Consider the following 18,421-nt stretch of genomic DNA (forward strand, 5'->3'; position numbering starts at 1 on the left):
ACTATTTTCTACATTGTAGAATAATAGTGCAAACATCAAAACTATGAAAGAACACATGGAATTATGTAGTAACCAAAAAAGTGATAAACAAATCCAAATATATTTTATATTTGAGATTCTTCAAAGTATTCACCCTTTCCGTTGATGACAGCCTTTAAGGAGTTCCCACATATGCTGAGCACTTGTTGGCTGCTTTTCCTTTACTCTATGGGTCCAATTCATCCCAAACCAACTCAATTTGGTTGAGGTCGGGGGATTGTGGAGGCCAGGTCATCTGATGCTCACACTCCTTTTTGGTAAAATAGCCCTTACGCAGCCTGGAGGTGTGTTGGGTCATTGTCCTGTTGAAAAACAACTGATAGTCCCACTAAGCCCAAATCAGATGGGATGGCATGTCGCTGCAGAATGCTGTGGTAGCCATGGTGGTTATTTGTGCCTTGAATTCTAAATACATCACAGTGTCACCAGCAAAGCACCCCACACCATAACACCTCTTCCTCCATGTTTTACAGTGGAAAATACACATGCAGAGATCATCCGTTCACCCACACCTCATCTCACAAAGACACAGTGGTTGGAACCAATAATCTCCAATTTGGACTCCAGACCAAAGGACAAATTTTCACCGGTCTAATGTCCATTGCTCGTGTTTCTTGGCCCAAGCAAGTCTCTTCTCCTTATTGGTGTCCTTTAGTAGTGGTTTCTTTGCAGTAAATATGACCTTGAAGGCCTGATTCACACAGTTCCCTCTGAACAGTTGATGTTGAGATGTGTCTGTTACTTGAACTCTGAAGCATTTATTTGGGCTGCAATTTCTGAGGCTGGTAACTCTAATGAACTTATCCTCTGCAGCAGAGGTAACTCTGGGTCTTCCTTTCCTGTGGCGGTCCTCTTGAGAGCCAGTTTCATCATAGCGCTTGATGGTTTTTGCGACTGCACTTGAAGAAACGTTCAAAGTTCTTGGAATTTTCCATATTGACTGACCTTCATGTCTTAAAGTAATGATGGACTGTCATTTCTCTTTTCTTATTTGAGCTGTTCTTGCCATAATATGGACTTGGTCTTTTACCAAATAGGGCTATCTTCTGTATACCACACCTACCTTGTCACGACACAACTGATTGGCTCAAACACATTAAGAAGGAAAGAAATTCCACAAATTAACATTTAATAAGGCACACCTGTTAATTGAAATGCATTCCAGGTGACTTCCTCATGAAGCTGGTGGAGAGAATGCCAAGAGTGTGCAAAGCTGTCATCAAGGCAAAGGGTGGCTATTTGAATTTGAATCTCAAATATAAATTATATTTTGATTTGTTTCACTTTTTTGGTTACTATATGATTGCATATGTGTTATTTCATAGTTTTGATATTTTCACTATTATTCTACCATGTAGAAAATAGTAAAAATAAAGAAAACCCCTTGAATGAGTAGGTGTTCTCAAACTTTTGACTGGTAGTGTACACTGTACATCATGAAAGGAAAGTCCCCATTGGTGTCTGAATGTCATTAATAAAAGTCCCACAGTCAGTCAGTCTATGTCAGTAATTGCCATTGAGTCCCATTGTCGTAACCAATCTAATTCCATGAAACAGATGGTTCCTCTGTTGGTGACTATGGGAAAAAGAACAAGCAATCGACCCACCAGAGTGACAATGCTCCCCATTTCCACTTTAGACCTTGCTCGTCCCAGCAGGGGAGATGCACTGTCATGCCACGGCAATGTTTTGCAGAGACACAATGGGTATGTCCCAAATGGTACCTTATTCCCTACATGGTGCACTTATTTTGTGCACTACCCTATGGGCCCTGGTCAGAATCAGTGCACTAAATAGGGAATATGGTGCCATTTGGGACGCAGCTAATGAGAGAAGACTGTGATACTGCGACATGCTGATAGCCCATTAACAACCTATTAACACAGGGAATATTGTCATTGCATCATTTGATCCCACATCATGTCATATTCACAGGTAGCCTCTACAGAGATGGGTTTTCCAGAGTGTTTCAGCGTTGAAATGTCACATCCAATGTCCAAACTTCAACAGGGGGTAATAAACAGAACAGATGGGTTGATGGGAATTTAAGTGGCATACAATTTACCCCACAGAGTCCCCATCACAGCTTTCCTAGATCAACTCCCAGAATTAATTGCAGTGGAACTCAATCCATTGTCCGGCTAGGCGTATTGTTGGATCAGGAACAGTAGTGCTCAACTCAAACACACAACGCACCAGCAGTTCATATATTGTAAACAAACCAAAAATCTCTCTGCAGTCATTTGTTATGCTTTGTCATCTTTGAATAGAACAAGGATTGAAGGCGTACAGTGATCCTTTCCAGCGCAAAGACACCCGTACAGTTACTAATCCCTTTGTTTAGAGTAGCATAATGAGTAGCATAAGAGTAGCATAATGAGTAGCATAATGAGTAGCATAAGAGTAACATAATGAGTAGCATAAGAGTAGCATAATGAGTAGCATAATGAGTAGCATAATGAGTAGCATAATGAGTAGCATAAGAGTAGCATAATGAGTAGCATAAGAGTAGCATAATGTAATCTAGACTGCAAATAATTATGGAAAGATTCAAAGGAGGTCCCATCTCTACTTTCCAGCTAATGTCTAAGTGGATGGATACGAGATCCATCTCTATGTAATGAGGTGTGTATGGAGATCGAGCCAATATACATATGACCGAATTACAGTTGGAATGTCCCACGTGAATAAGGTCTATTACAGTCCACTCAAGTAATGAAACAGCTGGAGCTATTTCTGGACCATCTGTCGGTGTCTCAAACAAGCCATTTCCACAACACGTCTACAATACAAAATTCAAGCCCACCTGTCACCTGCAGCTCCTTGGAAGGTGTTAAAGGGTCTGATGGGACTGATGAGAATAATGTCTTTTAATTGGCATTTGTATCGAACAATATGTTCCAAATTGGACTGAGTCATTAGACACCGTGGCCAAGCAGACGTTTCTTTGGTGTGACCACCACAGGCATATCTGAACAACGTAGGCGCACACATACGGTTACATTCCTGGTTAAAAGGTTATTTTCCTCTTGAATAAGGAACACGAGAGTGTGCACAGGAGATCATCTCGAATTGGCAGTGTATTAAGCCCTTGACAGAGGAGACGACATGACCACATCCGTAGATCTCTCCATCTGGGCCCGCTCAAAGGGTAGCAGGGATATACCACAGGCCATTATCCAATGAGGCCCTGCCAATTATGATGGTTGCGACCGATAAGAAGGATGCATTTTGGGAACACGCGCTCACTCAACAAGTGCATGCCCGTTTTAACAGATTCACCGTGTGCAGAGTAACATTCTGCTGTCTCTTCTCATACTCAACACGTGCCTAGTCGTGTTAAAATGACCAGGAATCCACCAAATAAGTGCGTTAGAGATTTATAGTCCAATTAAACTTTTCCCAAATGCCATTAATGTCTGTCTCTACTGAGGATTAAAAACAAGCTATTTGCCAACTCACAATGTTCCCTCAGAGATTCGGAGCACTGCCCATCCACTTCATTTCCTGGTCTCAAACTGGGGCTGAGGCAGCTCTCTATACCATTACATTATGTTCTACCACCAGATGCAGCAGCCTGTGTTGAATGGGTGTTTAAATGAGGCTTTTATGTCCCGCTTGCATAAATACTTTTTACATTTTATATCCACAACAAGTATACTGTACCCAGCGCTGTCATGTCCATAGGAAAAAGCCGTTTCAGACTAGCACGTTAGAGTAGCTAGCTCGTCTAACTCTCTTAGCTGGCAATGTTGGTAGACTTTAGAAAAGCAAGCAATAACTAAATGCACTGACTAAGACTCACACTCCTTTCAATCTTCTACTCCGCTTTTAGCGGAGATGCACATTTTGTTTCTTTGAAAAAAGAACCACCATTTAGAGGGACACAGACAGTTCAAGGGGTATGCGTAGATGTGCATTAAAATATTATTATTATTATTATTTATTTTTTTACGTAGAATCAAGCGTAAGGATTATGGCTCTAGATTCCAGGAAATTGCTGTTTCAGGTGTTTGAAAAATGCGAAATTCTCTAACTTACGGACGGGGAGCATAACACCCGTGCGAACTACCCCCCTCCCTCCCCAGCCATTCTCACGTATTTTGTCCCTCCTGCCCTCCTCAGATTTTTGGGGTGCATGACGCAGCTGACTGTACCATTTATTCGGAGTGATAGAAGAATCTATTGTCTGTGGCTACATGTCTGTGTATTTGTGGATCATGTATCTACAGCAATTGTGCTTCTACTACAGTAAACCGATCAATGTGGTCCATGTTTAACCCATCGTATCCCAAATCTATTGCCCCCTTTCGTGTCTCCACTCTAAAAGGTTTCCACTGTTTTGATTTACTCTTTTTTCAGAGAGAAAAATCTCATCTTGTGTCAGCCCGTGTGTATATACTTTCGGAGAGCATGGTCTCCCAGGAGAGCGTTGCCATTGGCTCAGTAGACCACTCAGTTTTATTGCTTTCACTGTCTCTTCATTCCCAATACAGTTGAAACCCAGAATTGGCAAGAGACATCAAGAGGCAGGTAGTTACGATAGTATAGAGATGTTTACTGAGGATGCATCAGGGAGATTGATACATTCTCTGTTTCACCGATTCAATATCTTTTACGTACATCCAGTAGATGCCAATGCTTTTGTCACGGAGCAACACTGCCACTCAGGGGTACACATCACAACTTTTCTACAGGAGACAGAAATGTGAATGGTATGAATCTCAAGTAAAATGAACATGGTGTAACTGGTGAAAAGTATGTCCTTGTATTCATTTGATCATCTTTATTGATTATCTATGTTATATGTTTAATAGCATCTCGCAAAGCACAGTTCAATTTGAAAACAATTTTCGTAAAAACAGAATTCAATTCAAGGTATTGCCTGGAATTCAACATTTTTTTTTTGGGGGGGGGGGTCAAAATCAAACTGGAGAATACTTGTTTTACTTGCCAGACCATGTCCAATGAATGGGGTAGCTGATTACACATGCATTGTTAGTGATAACAATTGAACCATTTTAGAGCCGCAGAAATGCATGAATATATTACATTGGCTCTTAGCTTTACAGTATACAAGAAAAGTGCTCTAAGCTTTGTTGGCAAAAACTATTCTATGACGTTTCAGGACTAAACCAATTTGGCTTTGTCAACTCTGACAAATCACAGGCAATGAAACAAAGTGCGTTAACCATTTGTAGGCAAACAGGGTATAAGAAACCTATTGAATCTAAATGGGACCAAATGGAAAAATACAAAGTTTGCATTGACATTTCAGTATTTTATCAAACTAAAGTTCCTACTTTATAATTTACTGGCTTTCTCTCTCTCTCTCTCTTGTTTAACTGGTGCCTAGCTACTCGTCTTCATGGTGCTCGCAGAAATCATGGCAACAGACAGTTACCATGGTGATAAATGTCATGAACTCTTGGAAGTCCAATTCCGAGTCTCCGTCCGTGTCCAGGCTCTCCATCAAACTGTCCATAGTGGCCTGGTCCTTCACTTGCTGAGGGCAAAAACAGATAAACAGAGATAGACAAGGTCATATTTGATGACTAAAGGTGCATTGCACAAAATTTACAGCCGGTTTTATGGTCATTTCACCCATTGATTCGAGAATAATAACGTATGAATGCCTCCCGAGCTCAGTGCAACAAAGCCTGTAGAGTCATACATGATGTATTGATAAATGTGCATCACGCTTTAACCGCAGCCTCGATCCAAGCTGCATGTTCAATGTAAACAATGGCGTGTGAAATATTGTAGTGAAATATGGTAAGGATATACCTACCCCTGTAAGGGCTGGCAGCTCCTCATTGATCAAGTCTTTCAGTTCACTTTTCTTCAGTTTGTGCTTGTCTCCTTCTTTCTCTGTGTACCTGTGGAACACCTCCATGATGGTGGCAAGTGAACTCTCCAGGTCAGTCATTGTGGTTTGTAATGTGATCTATAAAGTATAGCAAAAAAAACAAACATTTGTATCTCTCGGGCCTACTATGGGACATAAACAACATGTACAGATGTAGGATCTTAATTCGTTTGAGTTGGCTACAGCAGGGGGGGAAGAAATCCTGCAGCAACAGGAAATACGAATGATTATGTGGATAATAATTCATGGAGATTTTTGTAAGGGGGTTGATACATTTCTCATCAAGGAAAATCAAGTCTGAAATTTCAAAGTGGAAATAACACACTTCAGAAGTTTATTTTTATTTTTATACCTCAAATACACGACAAGTTTTACATTTCCTGCGTTGGAGGAAGCTGCAACAGGGTGAATAAAACAGTAAGATCCTACACCTGTGTGCAGTCATGTAACTTCAATGCATCAGATGGTGACATTCTATCTCTCAGACCTCTCTCTCTCTCATACAAGGACAGCACAGTGGTTAGCGGGGAGTAATCAAGATACTCGTACAATTTAAAATACAATTTTAAGCCTGTCATTACACTATACGAAGCCCCAAATCAAACGAATGCCCCCAGTTACTCAATAAGAAACAGCAGAAAATCTTGACTTACCAGTGTGTCTCGGACTGAGACAAAGGTTATCTGCAGATGAGAGTGAGTAGTGGCTGTGGAGGAACAAAGACTATAGGCTTTTATAGTTGGTGTGGGGAGGGCCTAGTGCCTCTGGTCAACCACCCTGCCAGTCCAGCACACTGACCAATAGGCTCTTTTTCACCCTCTCACTCCACTATATTCTCACGCAGAATTCACCATTGATGGCTATGCCAGTCTTTTACCATGTTAAAATGGTCAATTTACAGTATTGTTTGAATACCATTGTTTTGAATGACAGTATGGCTTTGAGATGAATTTGTGGATTTGAGCTTCCAGGTTTACAACTGATGTGTAAGAAAGATTGCGTTGTATCACAACAGGCTATCTAATGTTCATATGATTGTACAGGCAATACTTTTTTTTTGGTCCTTAAAAAGGTTAGACAATTTACAGTTACGAACTGTATACCCCGTTTAAAGTATTACCAAACGAATTAGGCTAAAACAAACAAACAGGCCTTTAACCTCCCCCTACACGTCTCCCTAACCTCCACCCTTAAACCACTTTACCTGTGATTGTAAAGAGGATTTTCTATGCAATGGCCATTTGTATTGATCCCTCAGACTTAGGACCTTCTGGTTTCCACAATCCCCACCAGCGTTTTGTCTGAGACAATGGCCTGTTTTCGGAGGAAATGGATGGTTGTGCATGTTAATGAACACATTTCTTTTCACTTGTGGAGTTGGCCAGACGTGTGCCCTATGCATCCCCGGACTACTAAGTAGGCACAGCCATCCATGTCAACCTCATGTTAAAAAAAGTGAAACATGTTGTGTTGTTTCACCAGGATGAATATATGCCTGAACTGTAGGAATGATAAGTGATACAGTTAACTAGGGCAGAAATAGAGAGGGCTCAGATTTAGTTGATTTACCATTGAGCTAAGTCTTCCAAATGTGAGGTGTCTAAAGTCTAGGTATGCATAAGATACAAAAAGCTTAACCTAGAGTAGCAACATAATCCCTTATCATTTAATTAAAAAGAGGTTGAAAACAAATGTGATCAAGTTCCAGAATATATTGAATTCCTGTTCTGCTGACTTCACCCTCCCACAAACTCCCTCAACTCTCTGGCCAGCATCTGTTTTGCATTCTTCTCAGGAAGCATTTGGGAGAAAGTGCTTTTTCCTGCATGATAAATGTTTCTTTGTCTCTTCCTAAATATATTTCACATACTTCTGACAACAGTTGACCATTGTCCACTGAAAACAGTTGTTCTTGTGTGAAGAAATCACCGTTGCTTGCTTTGAAAGACTGTCTATAGTCATTGTAGTCAGATGACCATATAAACAGATCCAGTCAAATCCACAATCTATCAATTTCATACCTCTTCTCTCTCCAATTCATTCATTAAGCATAAAACAAACTACGTTCTGGAAAATGTTATTGGTAGGAGGTTGAGTTTTTCAATCCTCTGCTCAAATCATATGCACTCTATCCAATGACCTGACAGGACTATTGGGCGGGTAGGTGAGAGTTGACAACGTGACTCCGAGCTGAGAATAAATCTCTCTCTCTCTCTCTCTCTCTCTCTCTCTCTCTCTGATCAATGATGATCCTATGAGAACAAACAAATCAGTGTAATGGGGAATGCAGCATTATTTCAGTGTATCGCGTATCAAGTGAAAGGGTTCATACAGTTCAAGATGAAGAGAATAGAGTACTGTATTTGTATTGGGTCTGGTGGGTCTGACGAGTCGGGTGGACTTGTGACTTCACATCTTTAAGAGATGCATATGATGAGCCACGGTGGTGGGGGATGCTGGGATTGTAGTGAAGACACGACAGACTGTCACTCCTCGTCCATATCGGCTAGCGATCCATCAATGTCTTTAATATTGCTATTGATACTGGTGTTAACCCAACCCCAAAACTGTTTTATATGGCTTGGAGATGTTGGTAGACAGATTTGTTTTACTTGTGGCTTAAAGCAAGAGTCCTTAATTGAAACAATAAGAAAGTGCTCACCCCAACTCTATTTTGGTAAAAAGCTGAGGGACGGGCCTGGAGAAATGTAATCACTCTGAAATTCATGGATATCATGGATGTTTTGAGGTTATACAGTGTTTGTTTACGTTTTAAATTGTTTACAAATGTTGGAGTAAAAAACAAGCATATATTTTGGGATCTGATGGGGTACGACAGTTGAACTAAGCTCATTTATATGTCATATTCTTCAAGAATCAATGGGTATATATCATGAATTTATAAGTCCAAAATGGATGTAGCAAATAAGGATCCTAGAATTCTAGTTCAGTACTTTTTTTTGTTTACATTTGAGTTTACATCTTACAAGTTAAATATCCCCCCTTACAATGTTTAAGAAACAATTTCTCGCTGTATCTCTCCAAAAGAGAATGTCAGCTTTTGTAGTGTGAGATAATGCGGTCTCCCTGTGTTTTGCTGTAACCATGGCTACAGGTCAGAGCCTCTAGCTGAGTTGAAAAGGTTTGCCAAGTGGCTGACTCATCCCTGGCAGAGTGCATGGAGCTCTAGTGGTCTGGACACTGACTAGGGGAGTAACCAGGGGTAGAACTAAGAAAACAACACTTCGGTTTGGTCATCTGAGGACATACAGTATGTTCTCATCTCTCTCCTTCTCTCCCCTTCTCTACCATTCGCTCCCCTTATCTCCCCTGATCTCCCCTTTTCTCTCATCTCTCCTTCTCTTCCATTCTCTCCCCTTCTCCAATTGGTAGATTTCTACTTCAACTGGGATATATATATATATATGTATATATTGCTTGTAAGTCATGCATTAGAGTGGGGCTTTAGGTTAACCAGTTATTCCACTGATCCTCTTAGCTTGCCATTTAAAAGATCTCCAGAAATGTCATGTTTGGACTCGTTGCCACAAGGTGGCACCCATGCTGTACATAGAGGACAAGTTTCAAGTCTCAAGACACATAGAACAACGTTAGCAGTTTCACCATGTACAACCCATCAGATTAAAAAGACTCTATCAGATTTATTTTTAATTTTTAAACGCACTGGTTATGATATGGGTGAGGAGAGAAAGTCACATCCTGTCACATCACACTGCTTTTATGAGAAGGAAATGTGACGTTTCGTTCAACACACTCAGACACTTCCTTTTCCTCTGGATTCAATCTGTGTTCAGGGACACCACTCCTCATCAACACTGCATCTATTAACATATTTGGTGTACTCGACATGTTGTCGCCAAGTCCCGTCGCCAGCGTTTGCACAGATAAGCAGAGCATTTCACTGGAATTGAGTGGCGAAAAGGTTGAGGAAGGTTAGGGACGATCTATTCCGCAAAGTAATGAACTCTATATGGTGAGGTGGTTTGTTAGCAGCGACTCCCAGAACATTTCCCTCTGAAGAAAATAGATATCTGGAATTTGTCCATTCATTATATGATAGGAGTTAGATGAGAGTTAGATTTTATAAGGATAACAATGTTACGGTATTCACCACTAGAGGGAAGTAACTAAACACTTTAAGAAGTTGTGACTTCAGCTCTTGAATGCTTGGCATACCCACATACAGAACACCCATTGGCTGGTAGTAGGCTCTTACAACCCATCTCAGTAGGCTTGTGAAAGCCAATCAGATCAAGACGTATGCCATAGAGCGCGTTCCTCTGCACATGTGTTGCTGATGCATGCCAGATCTTACAACGCCTGGATGGGCATTTTACCTATCAACGCGACCAGTCGCTTTCCCCTGCTCAGATGTTGCATGCATCCATTCAATGGTCACATGCCACATAATTGACTGTGTAGTCGGGCACCAGATTGCTATAAAATATGATGTGATTAGCTGATACGTAAAATACCTTATCCAGGCGTTGTAAGATCTGGCATGCGTCAGCAACGCCTGGGCAGAGAAACACACCCACCATCTTCTCGATGTCACAAGATGGCCATGTGATGAGATAAGTGTGGGCCAACTTGGAGTCTTCACACTTGATATATAATAATAATATGCCATTTAGCAGACTCTTTTATCCAATGAGATTCACTGTCATGCGCGCATACATTTTAAGATATGGGTAGCCCCAGCAGGAATCGAACCCCTTAACCCTTAACTTTGCGAGCACCATGCTCTACCGACTAAGCCACACAGGACCACTTGCACTGCTTACTGACGCATTGATTGGTAGTCATCATCACTGTGTATATATTAGACAAATACTGTGCCAATACTGACACTCTATCCACCTTGGCAGTTGTCTGAAGATTGGCTGATGACACCCACACTGGATTAACTACTAACTGGCAATTGGCCTTCTTCCTGAGTGCCTCTCAGTTCATCACAGAGTAATCACGAGAGAGCCTATATCCGCCAATGCTAATCCTGTGTGTGTGTTCCAATGCAACTCTCACTGAAAGTAGGACAGGGGTCAGGGGATACAATCCCCACCCACAATCTACTTAATCTTCATCCCCCCCACAAAGAAAACACCCAGATGGACAGACATCCTTGTTGGCCAACATTCTAAGTATATTTCCTGTGTACTACAGATCTATTTCCTGTGTACTTTAGAATGATTGTACACTACCTGTACGGACCAATTTTTCAATGCCAGATACACATACTGTAATATTAACTAGTCTTTAACTATTCATATTTCCATATAGCAAAGAAAGCAACAATAGGCCAATTTAGAGGGGGTTTATTTGTTGATTGGAGAACTTGCAGATTGAAGCTCAACTCAGTTGTAATTCAGACTTGGCAACAGTAGTGCTCCTCTGTTTGTATACACTTGCAAATGAAGTGGCTCAGTCAGGAGACTTCTAGAAGTGACCAGGGACAGGAATAGCAACATATACACCCCTAGATAGATTATGGGTCAGTGTACTAGCAGGGCTGGGGATGAGAGGTGTGTGTGTGTGTGTGTGTGTGTGTGTGTGTGTGTGTGTGTGTGCCTGCTTGTGTGTGTTGGCTAATCCTGTCATTCAGACTCTCTACTAACTCTGGCAACTGCCTCAGTGAGACAGACTGCTAAAGTCCGCCAGGCCTAACACCATATGTGGGTCTCCGGTCTCTGCCGGAAGAGACGCCACCAGAAGAGACAAACAAACAAAACAAACCACTGTGGAAGAAACTGAGGTCACATGACATCAGGCCATGTAGCTCTAGGCTTAGCAAAGGGTATTACCAGAACTACATGGGGCAGCTGAGACTTTGGAACAAGTCTCGACTTGTTCTGAATTCTTTGTATAACACCAGAGTAATAACTACTGTGATATATTTTTGCATGTATGGTCTTACAACCAGAGGTGGAGGCTGATTAGGAGAAGACAAGGTCTCATTATTATACTAAAATGACAGTAGCCTCAGGTAGCAATGGGAACAGCCTTCATGAGTATTGCCTGGTAGGCCTACTCTCTTCCTCAGATCTAGGCACGCAGCTATTTAGAAATGATTTGTAATAGAACTGGGGATTTCATTATGGTAATAGGAATGGGATTAAAGAGGTAGGGTGCCTCTGTTTAAGGGTGCTACTGATAAAGCAGAGAACACCTTGATTAGTTGCACTATTACCAACAGCCAGAAGCCTCTCTGAAATCGTTTTGAATAAATTAGAATACAGCTACAGTACTGTAAGACAAAATTTCATGGTAGAATTGCTTGGTTTTGCTACAATTGCCATGTTATCGTTTACATTTTTATTTTTTATTGAACCTTTATTTAACTAGGCAAGTTAGTTAAGAACAAATTCTTATTTACAATGACGCCTGATAAATTACTATCAATTCAGCATTAGTTTAGCTTTAAAATGATGCTTAGTCAAAGCATATCTGGAAGGAATGTTATGCCATTCTGTGCAGATCTACAGAGCTCATTTGCTGTGAATACTGCTTTCCCTCCTGAACCATATGAGGGGATATAATTCACAGTAATGTATGGGGGTGGTACCCCTACAGTAACTCTGTAGCTTATTATACAGTACAATTCATTACTGGCCTCTCTCTACTACACTCCAATCATGTTGGACACACACACACACACACACACACATTTTAGAGCTGAGCAATTGGACGGGAGGAAACGGCCATGTAACCTTTTTGAAGGGTGTGGTAGTTTTCACTTGCATCCCTTCGGTCTCTATAATAAGTCTGTAAAGTCCACTGGTTCTGCTAGAGGACAGATTTATCTGGCTTTTTATGGAGCAACTCTCTGCTTTAATGTTAGTTCAATTGTGAAAATCACATTTGCCGTTTCACATGTTCGCAAAATCCACACGTGACGATCACATTTGCAGTTTCACATGCAAGAAAATTCCACATGTAAAAATCTCACTTTCACATGTGGAATTGCAGGTTCACATTTGAAAAACATTCACATATGAAATTGGAAGTTCACATGTGGGGGTGAAATAGTGTTATTCTCCTCATACTGCATGTGAAAAGCTGATGTTAACGTGTTGCTGTAGCAATGTTTTCCACATGTGAAATTGCAAATTCTGTCATTTCATTCTGTAAAAAGGCACCATGAGTATAATAATTAAAGTGTGTTAAAAATAATGATTTATTATTTATTATTGTAGTCCTCCATGGTGATACTGCATTCAGAAGGTATTCAGACCCCTTGACTTTTTCCACATTTTGTTACGTTACAGCCATATTCTAAAATGGATTCAATGTTTTTTTTCCCTTCAGCAATCTACACACAATACCCTGTAATGACAAAGCAAAAACTGTGTTTTAGATTTTTTTCATATCACATTTATATAAGTATTCAGACCCTTTACTCAGTACTTTGTTGAAGCACCTCTGGCAGTGATTACAGCCTCAAGTCTGGGTAGGACACTACAAGCTTGACACACCTGTATTTCGGATGTTTCTCCCAATCTTCTCTGCAAATCCTCTCAAGCTCGTCAGGTTGGATGGGGGAGCGTCGCTGCACAGCTATTTTCAGGTCTCTCCAGAGATGTTCGATCGGGTTCAAGTCCGGACTCTGGCTGGGCCACTCAAGGACATTCAGAGACTTGTCCTAAAGCCACTCCTGTGTTGTCTTGGCTGTTTGCTTAGGGTCGCCCCAGTCTGAGGTCCTGAGCGCTCTGGAGCAGGTTTTCATCAGGGATCTCTCTGCACTTTGCTCCGTTCATCTTTCTCTCGATCACGACTAGTCTCCCAGTACCTACCGCTGAAAGATATCCCCACAGCATGATGCTGCCACCACCATGCTTCACCGTAGGGATGGTGCCAGGTTTCCTCCAGACTTGACGCTTAGCATTCAGGCCAAAGAGTTCAATCTTGGTTTCATCAGACCAGAGAATCTTGTTTCTTATGGTCTGAGAGTCCTTTAGGCGCCTTTTGGCAAACTCCAAGCGGACTGTCGTGTGCCTTTTACTGAGGAGTGGCTTCCGTCTGGCCACTCTACCATAAAGGCCTGATTGGTGCATTGCTGCAGAGATGATTGTCCTTCTGGAAGGTTCTCCCATCTCCACAGAACAACTCTGGGGCTCTGTCCGAGTTCTTCTTCTCCCCTGATTGGCCAGCTCTAGGAAGGGTCTTGGTGGTTCCAAACTTCTTCCATTTAAGAATGATGGAGGCCACTGTGTTCTTGCAGACCTTCAATGTTGCAGAAATGTTTTGGTACCCTTCCCCAGATCTGTGCCTTGACACAAATCTGTCTCTGAGCTCTACGGACAATTCCTTTGACCTCATGACTTGGTTGTTGCTCTGACATGCTGTCAACTGTGGGACCTTATATAGACAGGTGTGTGTAGCTTTCCAAATCATGTCAAATCAATTGAATTTACCACAGGTGGACTCCAATCATGTTGTAGAATATCTTAATGGTGATTAATAGAAACAGGATACACCTGAGCTCAATTTCGAATCTCAAATCAAAGTGTCTGAATACCTACACTGTATGTAAATAAGGTATTTCTGTTTTGCATTTTCAATAAATTTGCCAAAATAATAAATAAAAAAATCTGTTTTGGCTTTGTCATTATGGGGTGTTGTGTTTTTAAAATCAATGTTAGAATAAGGCTGCAACATAACAAAATGTGGAAAAAGTCAAGGTGTCAGGTGCGTGAATGAGGACCCAAAAGCGAATTAACAAAACAGAGTTTCTTTAATGACGAAACACATGTAGGCTCAGATGGACAGGCAGATTCCGACAGGACAGGACAAGGTTAGATGAACTGGCAGATTCCGACAGGACAGGACAAGGTTGCAGCAAACACGACGATAGTCTGGTTCAGGCATGAGAAACACAAACGAGAATCCGACAAAGACAGAAACAAAAACAGAGAGAGATATAGAGGACTAATCAGAGGGAAAAAGGGAACAGGTGGGAAAAGGGGTGACGAGGTAGTTAGGAGGAGACAAGGAACAGCTGGGGGAAAGAGGGGGAGAAAAGGTAACCTAATAACGACCAGCAGAGGGAGACAGGGTGAAGGGAAAGGACAGAAACAAGACACAACATGACAATACATGACAGTACCCCCCCACTCACCGAGCGCCTCCTGGCGCACTCGAGGAGGAAACCTGGCGGCAACGGAGGAAATCCTCGATCAGCGCACGGTCCAGCACGTCCCGAGAGGGAACCCAACTCCTCTCCTCAGGACCGTACCCCTCCCAATCTACTAGGTATTGATGACCACGGCCCCGAGGACGCATGTCCAAAATCCTACGGACCCTGTAGATGGGTGCGCCCTCGACAAGGATGGGGGGGGGGGGGGGGGGAAGACGAGCGGGGGCGCGAAGAACGGGCTTGATACAGGAGACATGGAAGACCGGGTGGACGCGACGAAGATATCGCGGAAGAAGAAGTCGAACTGCGACAGGATTAATGATTTGAGAAATACGGAACGGACCAATGAACCGCGGGGTCAACTTGCGAGAAGCGGTCTTAAGGGGAAGGTTCTGAGTGGAGAGCCAAACTCTCTGACCGCGACAATATCTAGGACTCTTAGTTCTACGCTTATTAGCAGCCCTCACAGTCTGCGCCCTATAACGGCAAAGTGCAGACCTGACCCTCTTCCAGGTGCGCTCGCAAAGTTGGACAAAAGCCTGAGCGGAGGGGACGCTGGACTCGGCGAACTGAGATGAGAACAGCGGAGGCTGGTACCCGAGGCTACTCTGAAAAGGAGATAGCCCGGTCGCAGACGAAGGAAGCGAGTTGTGGGCGTATTCTGCCCAGGGGAGCTGTTCTGACCAAGACGCAGGGTTGCGAAAAGAAAGACTGCGTAAGATGCGACCAATAGTCTGATTGGCCCGTTCTGCTTGACCGTTAGACTGGGGGTGAAAGCCGGAAGAGAGACTGACGGAAGCCCCAATCAAACGGCAAAACTCCCTCCAAAATTGAGACGTGAATTGCGGACCTCTGTCCGAAACGACGTCTGACGGAAGGCCATGAATTCTGAAAACATTCTCGATGATGATTTGTGCCGTCTCTTTAGCAGAAGGAAGCTTAGCAAGGGGAATAAAATGAGCCGCCTTAGAGAACCTGTCGACAACCGTAAGAATAACGGTCTTCCCCGCTGACGAAGGCAGTCCGGTGACAAAATCTAAGGCGATGTGAGACCACGGTCGAGAGGGAATGGGAAGCGGCCTGAGACGGCCGGCAGGAGGGGAGTTACCGGACTTAGTCTGCGCGCAGACTGAACAAGCAGCCACGAAGCGACGCGTGTCATGCTCCCGGGTGGGCCACCAAAAACGCTGGCGAATGGAAGCAAGCGTACCCCGAACGCCAGGGTGGCCGGCTAACTTGGCAGAGTGAGCCCACTGAAGAACGGCCAGACGAGTAGGAACGGGAACGAAAAGAAGGTTCCTGGGACAAGCGCGCGGCGACGGAGTTTGAGTGAGTGCTTGCTTTACCTGCCTCTCAATTCCCCAGACAGTCAACCCGACAACACGCCCCTCAGGGAGAATCCCCTCGGGGTCAGTGGAGGCTACTGAAGAACTGAAGAGACGAGATAAAGCATCAGGCTTGGTGTTCTTAGAGCCCGGACGATAAGAAATCACAAACTCGAAACGAGCGAAAAACAGCGCCCAGCGCGCCTGACGCGCATTAAGTCGTTTGGCAGAACGGATGTACTCAAGGTTCCTATGGTCAGTCCAAACGACAAAAGGAACGGTCGCCCCCTCCAACCACTGTCGCCATTCGCCTAGGGCTAAGCGGATGGCGAGCAGTTCGCGGTTTCCCACATCATAGTTACGTTCCGACGGCGACAGGCGATGAGAAAAATACGCGCAAGGGTGGACCTTGTCGTCAGAGAGGGAGCGCTGAGAAAGAATGGCTCCCACGCCCACCTCTGACGCGTCAACCTCGACCACGAACTGTCTAGAGACGTCAGGTGTAACAAGGATAGGAGCGGATGTAAAACGATTCTTGAGGAGATCAAAAGCTCCCTGGGCGGAAACGGACCACTTAAAGCACGTCTTGACAGAAGTAAGGGCTGTGAGAGGAGCTGCCACCTGACCGAAATTACGGATGAAACGACGATAGAAGTTCGCGAAGCCGAGAAAGCGCTGCAGCTCGACGCGTGACTTAGGGACGGGCCAATCAATGACAGCCTGGACCTTAGCGGGATCCATCTTAATGCCTTCAGCGGAAATAACAGAACCGAGAAATGTGACGGAGGAGGCATGAAAAGAGCACTTCTCAGCCTTCACAAAAAGACAATTCTCTAAAAGGCGCTGGAGGACACGTCGAACGTGCTGAACATGAATCTGGAGTGACGGTGAAAAAATCAGGATATCGTCAAGGTAAACGAAAACAAAGATGTTCAGCATGTCTCTCAGGACATCATTGACTAATGCCTGAAAGACAGCTGGAGCGTTAGCGAGGCCGAAAGGAAGAACCCGGTATTCAAAGTGCCCTAACGGAGTGTTAAACGCCGTCTTCCACTCGTCCCCCTCCCTGATGCGCACGAGATGGTAAGCGTTACGAAGGTCCAACTTAGTGAAAAACCTGGCTCCCTGCAGGATCTCGAAGGCTGAAGACATAAGAGGAAGCGGATAACGATTCTTCACTGTTATGTCATTCAGCCCTCGATAATCTATGCAGGGGCGCAGGGACCCGTCCTTCTTCTTAACAAAAAAACCCCCCGCTCCGGCGGGAGAGGAGGAGGGGACTATGGTACCGGCGGCAAGAGCTACAGACAAATAATCCTCGAGAGCCTTACGTTCGGGAGCCGACAGAGAGTATAGTCTACCCCGGGGGGGAGTGGTTCCCGGAAGGAGATCAATACTACAATCATACGACCGGTGTGGAGGAAGAGAGGTGGCCCTGGACCGACTGAACACCGTGCGCAGATCGTGATATTCCTCCGGCACCCCTGTCAAATCACCAGGCTCCTCCTGTGAAGAAGAGACAGAGGAAACAGGAGGGATAGCAGACATTAAACATTTCACATGACAAGAGACGTTCCAGGAGAGGATAGAATTACTAGACCAATTAATAGAAGGATTATGACAAACTAGCCAGGGATGGCCCAAAACAACAGGTGTAAAAGGTGAACGAAAAATTAAAAAAGAAATGGTTTCGCTATGATTACCAGAGACAGTGAGGGTTAAAGGTAGCGTCTCACGCTGAATCCTGGGGAGAGGACTACCATCCAAGGCGAACAAGGCCGTGGGCTCCCTTAACTGTCTGAGAGGAATGTCATGTTCCCGAGCCCAGGTCTCGTCCATAAAACAGCCCTCCGCCCCAGAGTCTATTAAGGCACTGCAGGAAGCTGACGAACCGGTCCAGCGTAGATGGACCGACAAGGTAGTGCAGGATCTTGAAGGAGAGACAGGAGTAGTAGCGCTCACCAGTAGCCCTCCGCTTACTGATGAGCTCTGGCTTTTACTGGACATGAAGTGACAAAATGACCAGCAGAACCG

The 18,421-nt window shown here is 43.7% G+C and overlaps 1 protein-coding gene across 1 annotated transcript; it reads right to left on the bottom strand.

Moving 5' to 3' along the window:
* Window positions 1-4,576: 4,576 nt before the first annotated feature.
* Window positions 4,577-6,693, bottom strand: LOC110527533 (protein S100-B). Its single transcript, XM_021608876.2, has 3 exons — window positions 6,562-6,693; window positions 5,831-5,986; window positions 4,577-5,545 (listed from the first exon to the last, which is right to left on the bottom strand). The coding sequence occupies exons 2-3, from the start codon at window positions 5,966-5,968 to the stop codon at window positions 5,396-5,398; spliced, it is 288 nt and encodes a 95-aa protein (XP_021464551.1). The 5' UTR covers window positions 5,969-5,986; window positions 6,562-6,693; the 3' UTR covers window positions 4,577-5,395.
* Between the last annotated feature and the right edge of the window lie 11,728 nt (window positions 6,694-18,421).

Source organism: Oncorhynchus mykiss, chromosome 7 (genome assembly GCF_013265735.2).
Source record: "Oncorhynchus mykiss isolate Arlee chromosome 7, USDA_OmykA_1.1, whole genome shotgun sequence".
NCBI classification, from domain to species: Eukaryota; Metazoa; Chordata; class Actinopteri; order Salmoniformes; family Salmonidae; genus Oncorhynchus; species Oncorhynchus mykiss.

Bases quoted from the DNA above. Each gene is read 5' to 3' on its own strand.
- LOC110527533 (XM_021608876.2), bottom strand. From the start codon at position 5,968: ATGACTGACCTGGAGAGTTCACTTGCCACCATCATGGAGGTGTTCCAC. The intron at 5,546-5,830 runs GTAGGTATATCC...TTTTGCCCTCAG, and splicing joins AGCTGCCAGCCCTTACAGGG to CAAGTGAAGGACCAGGCCAC.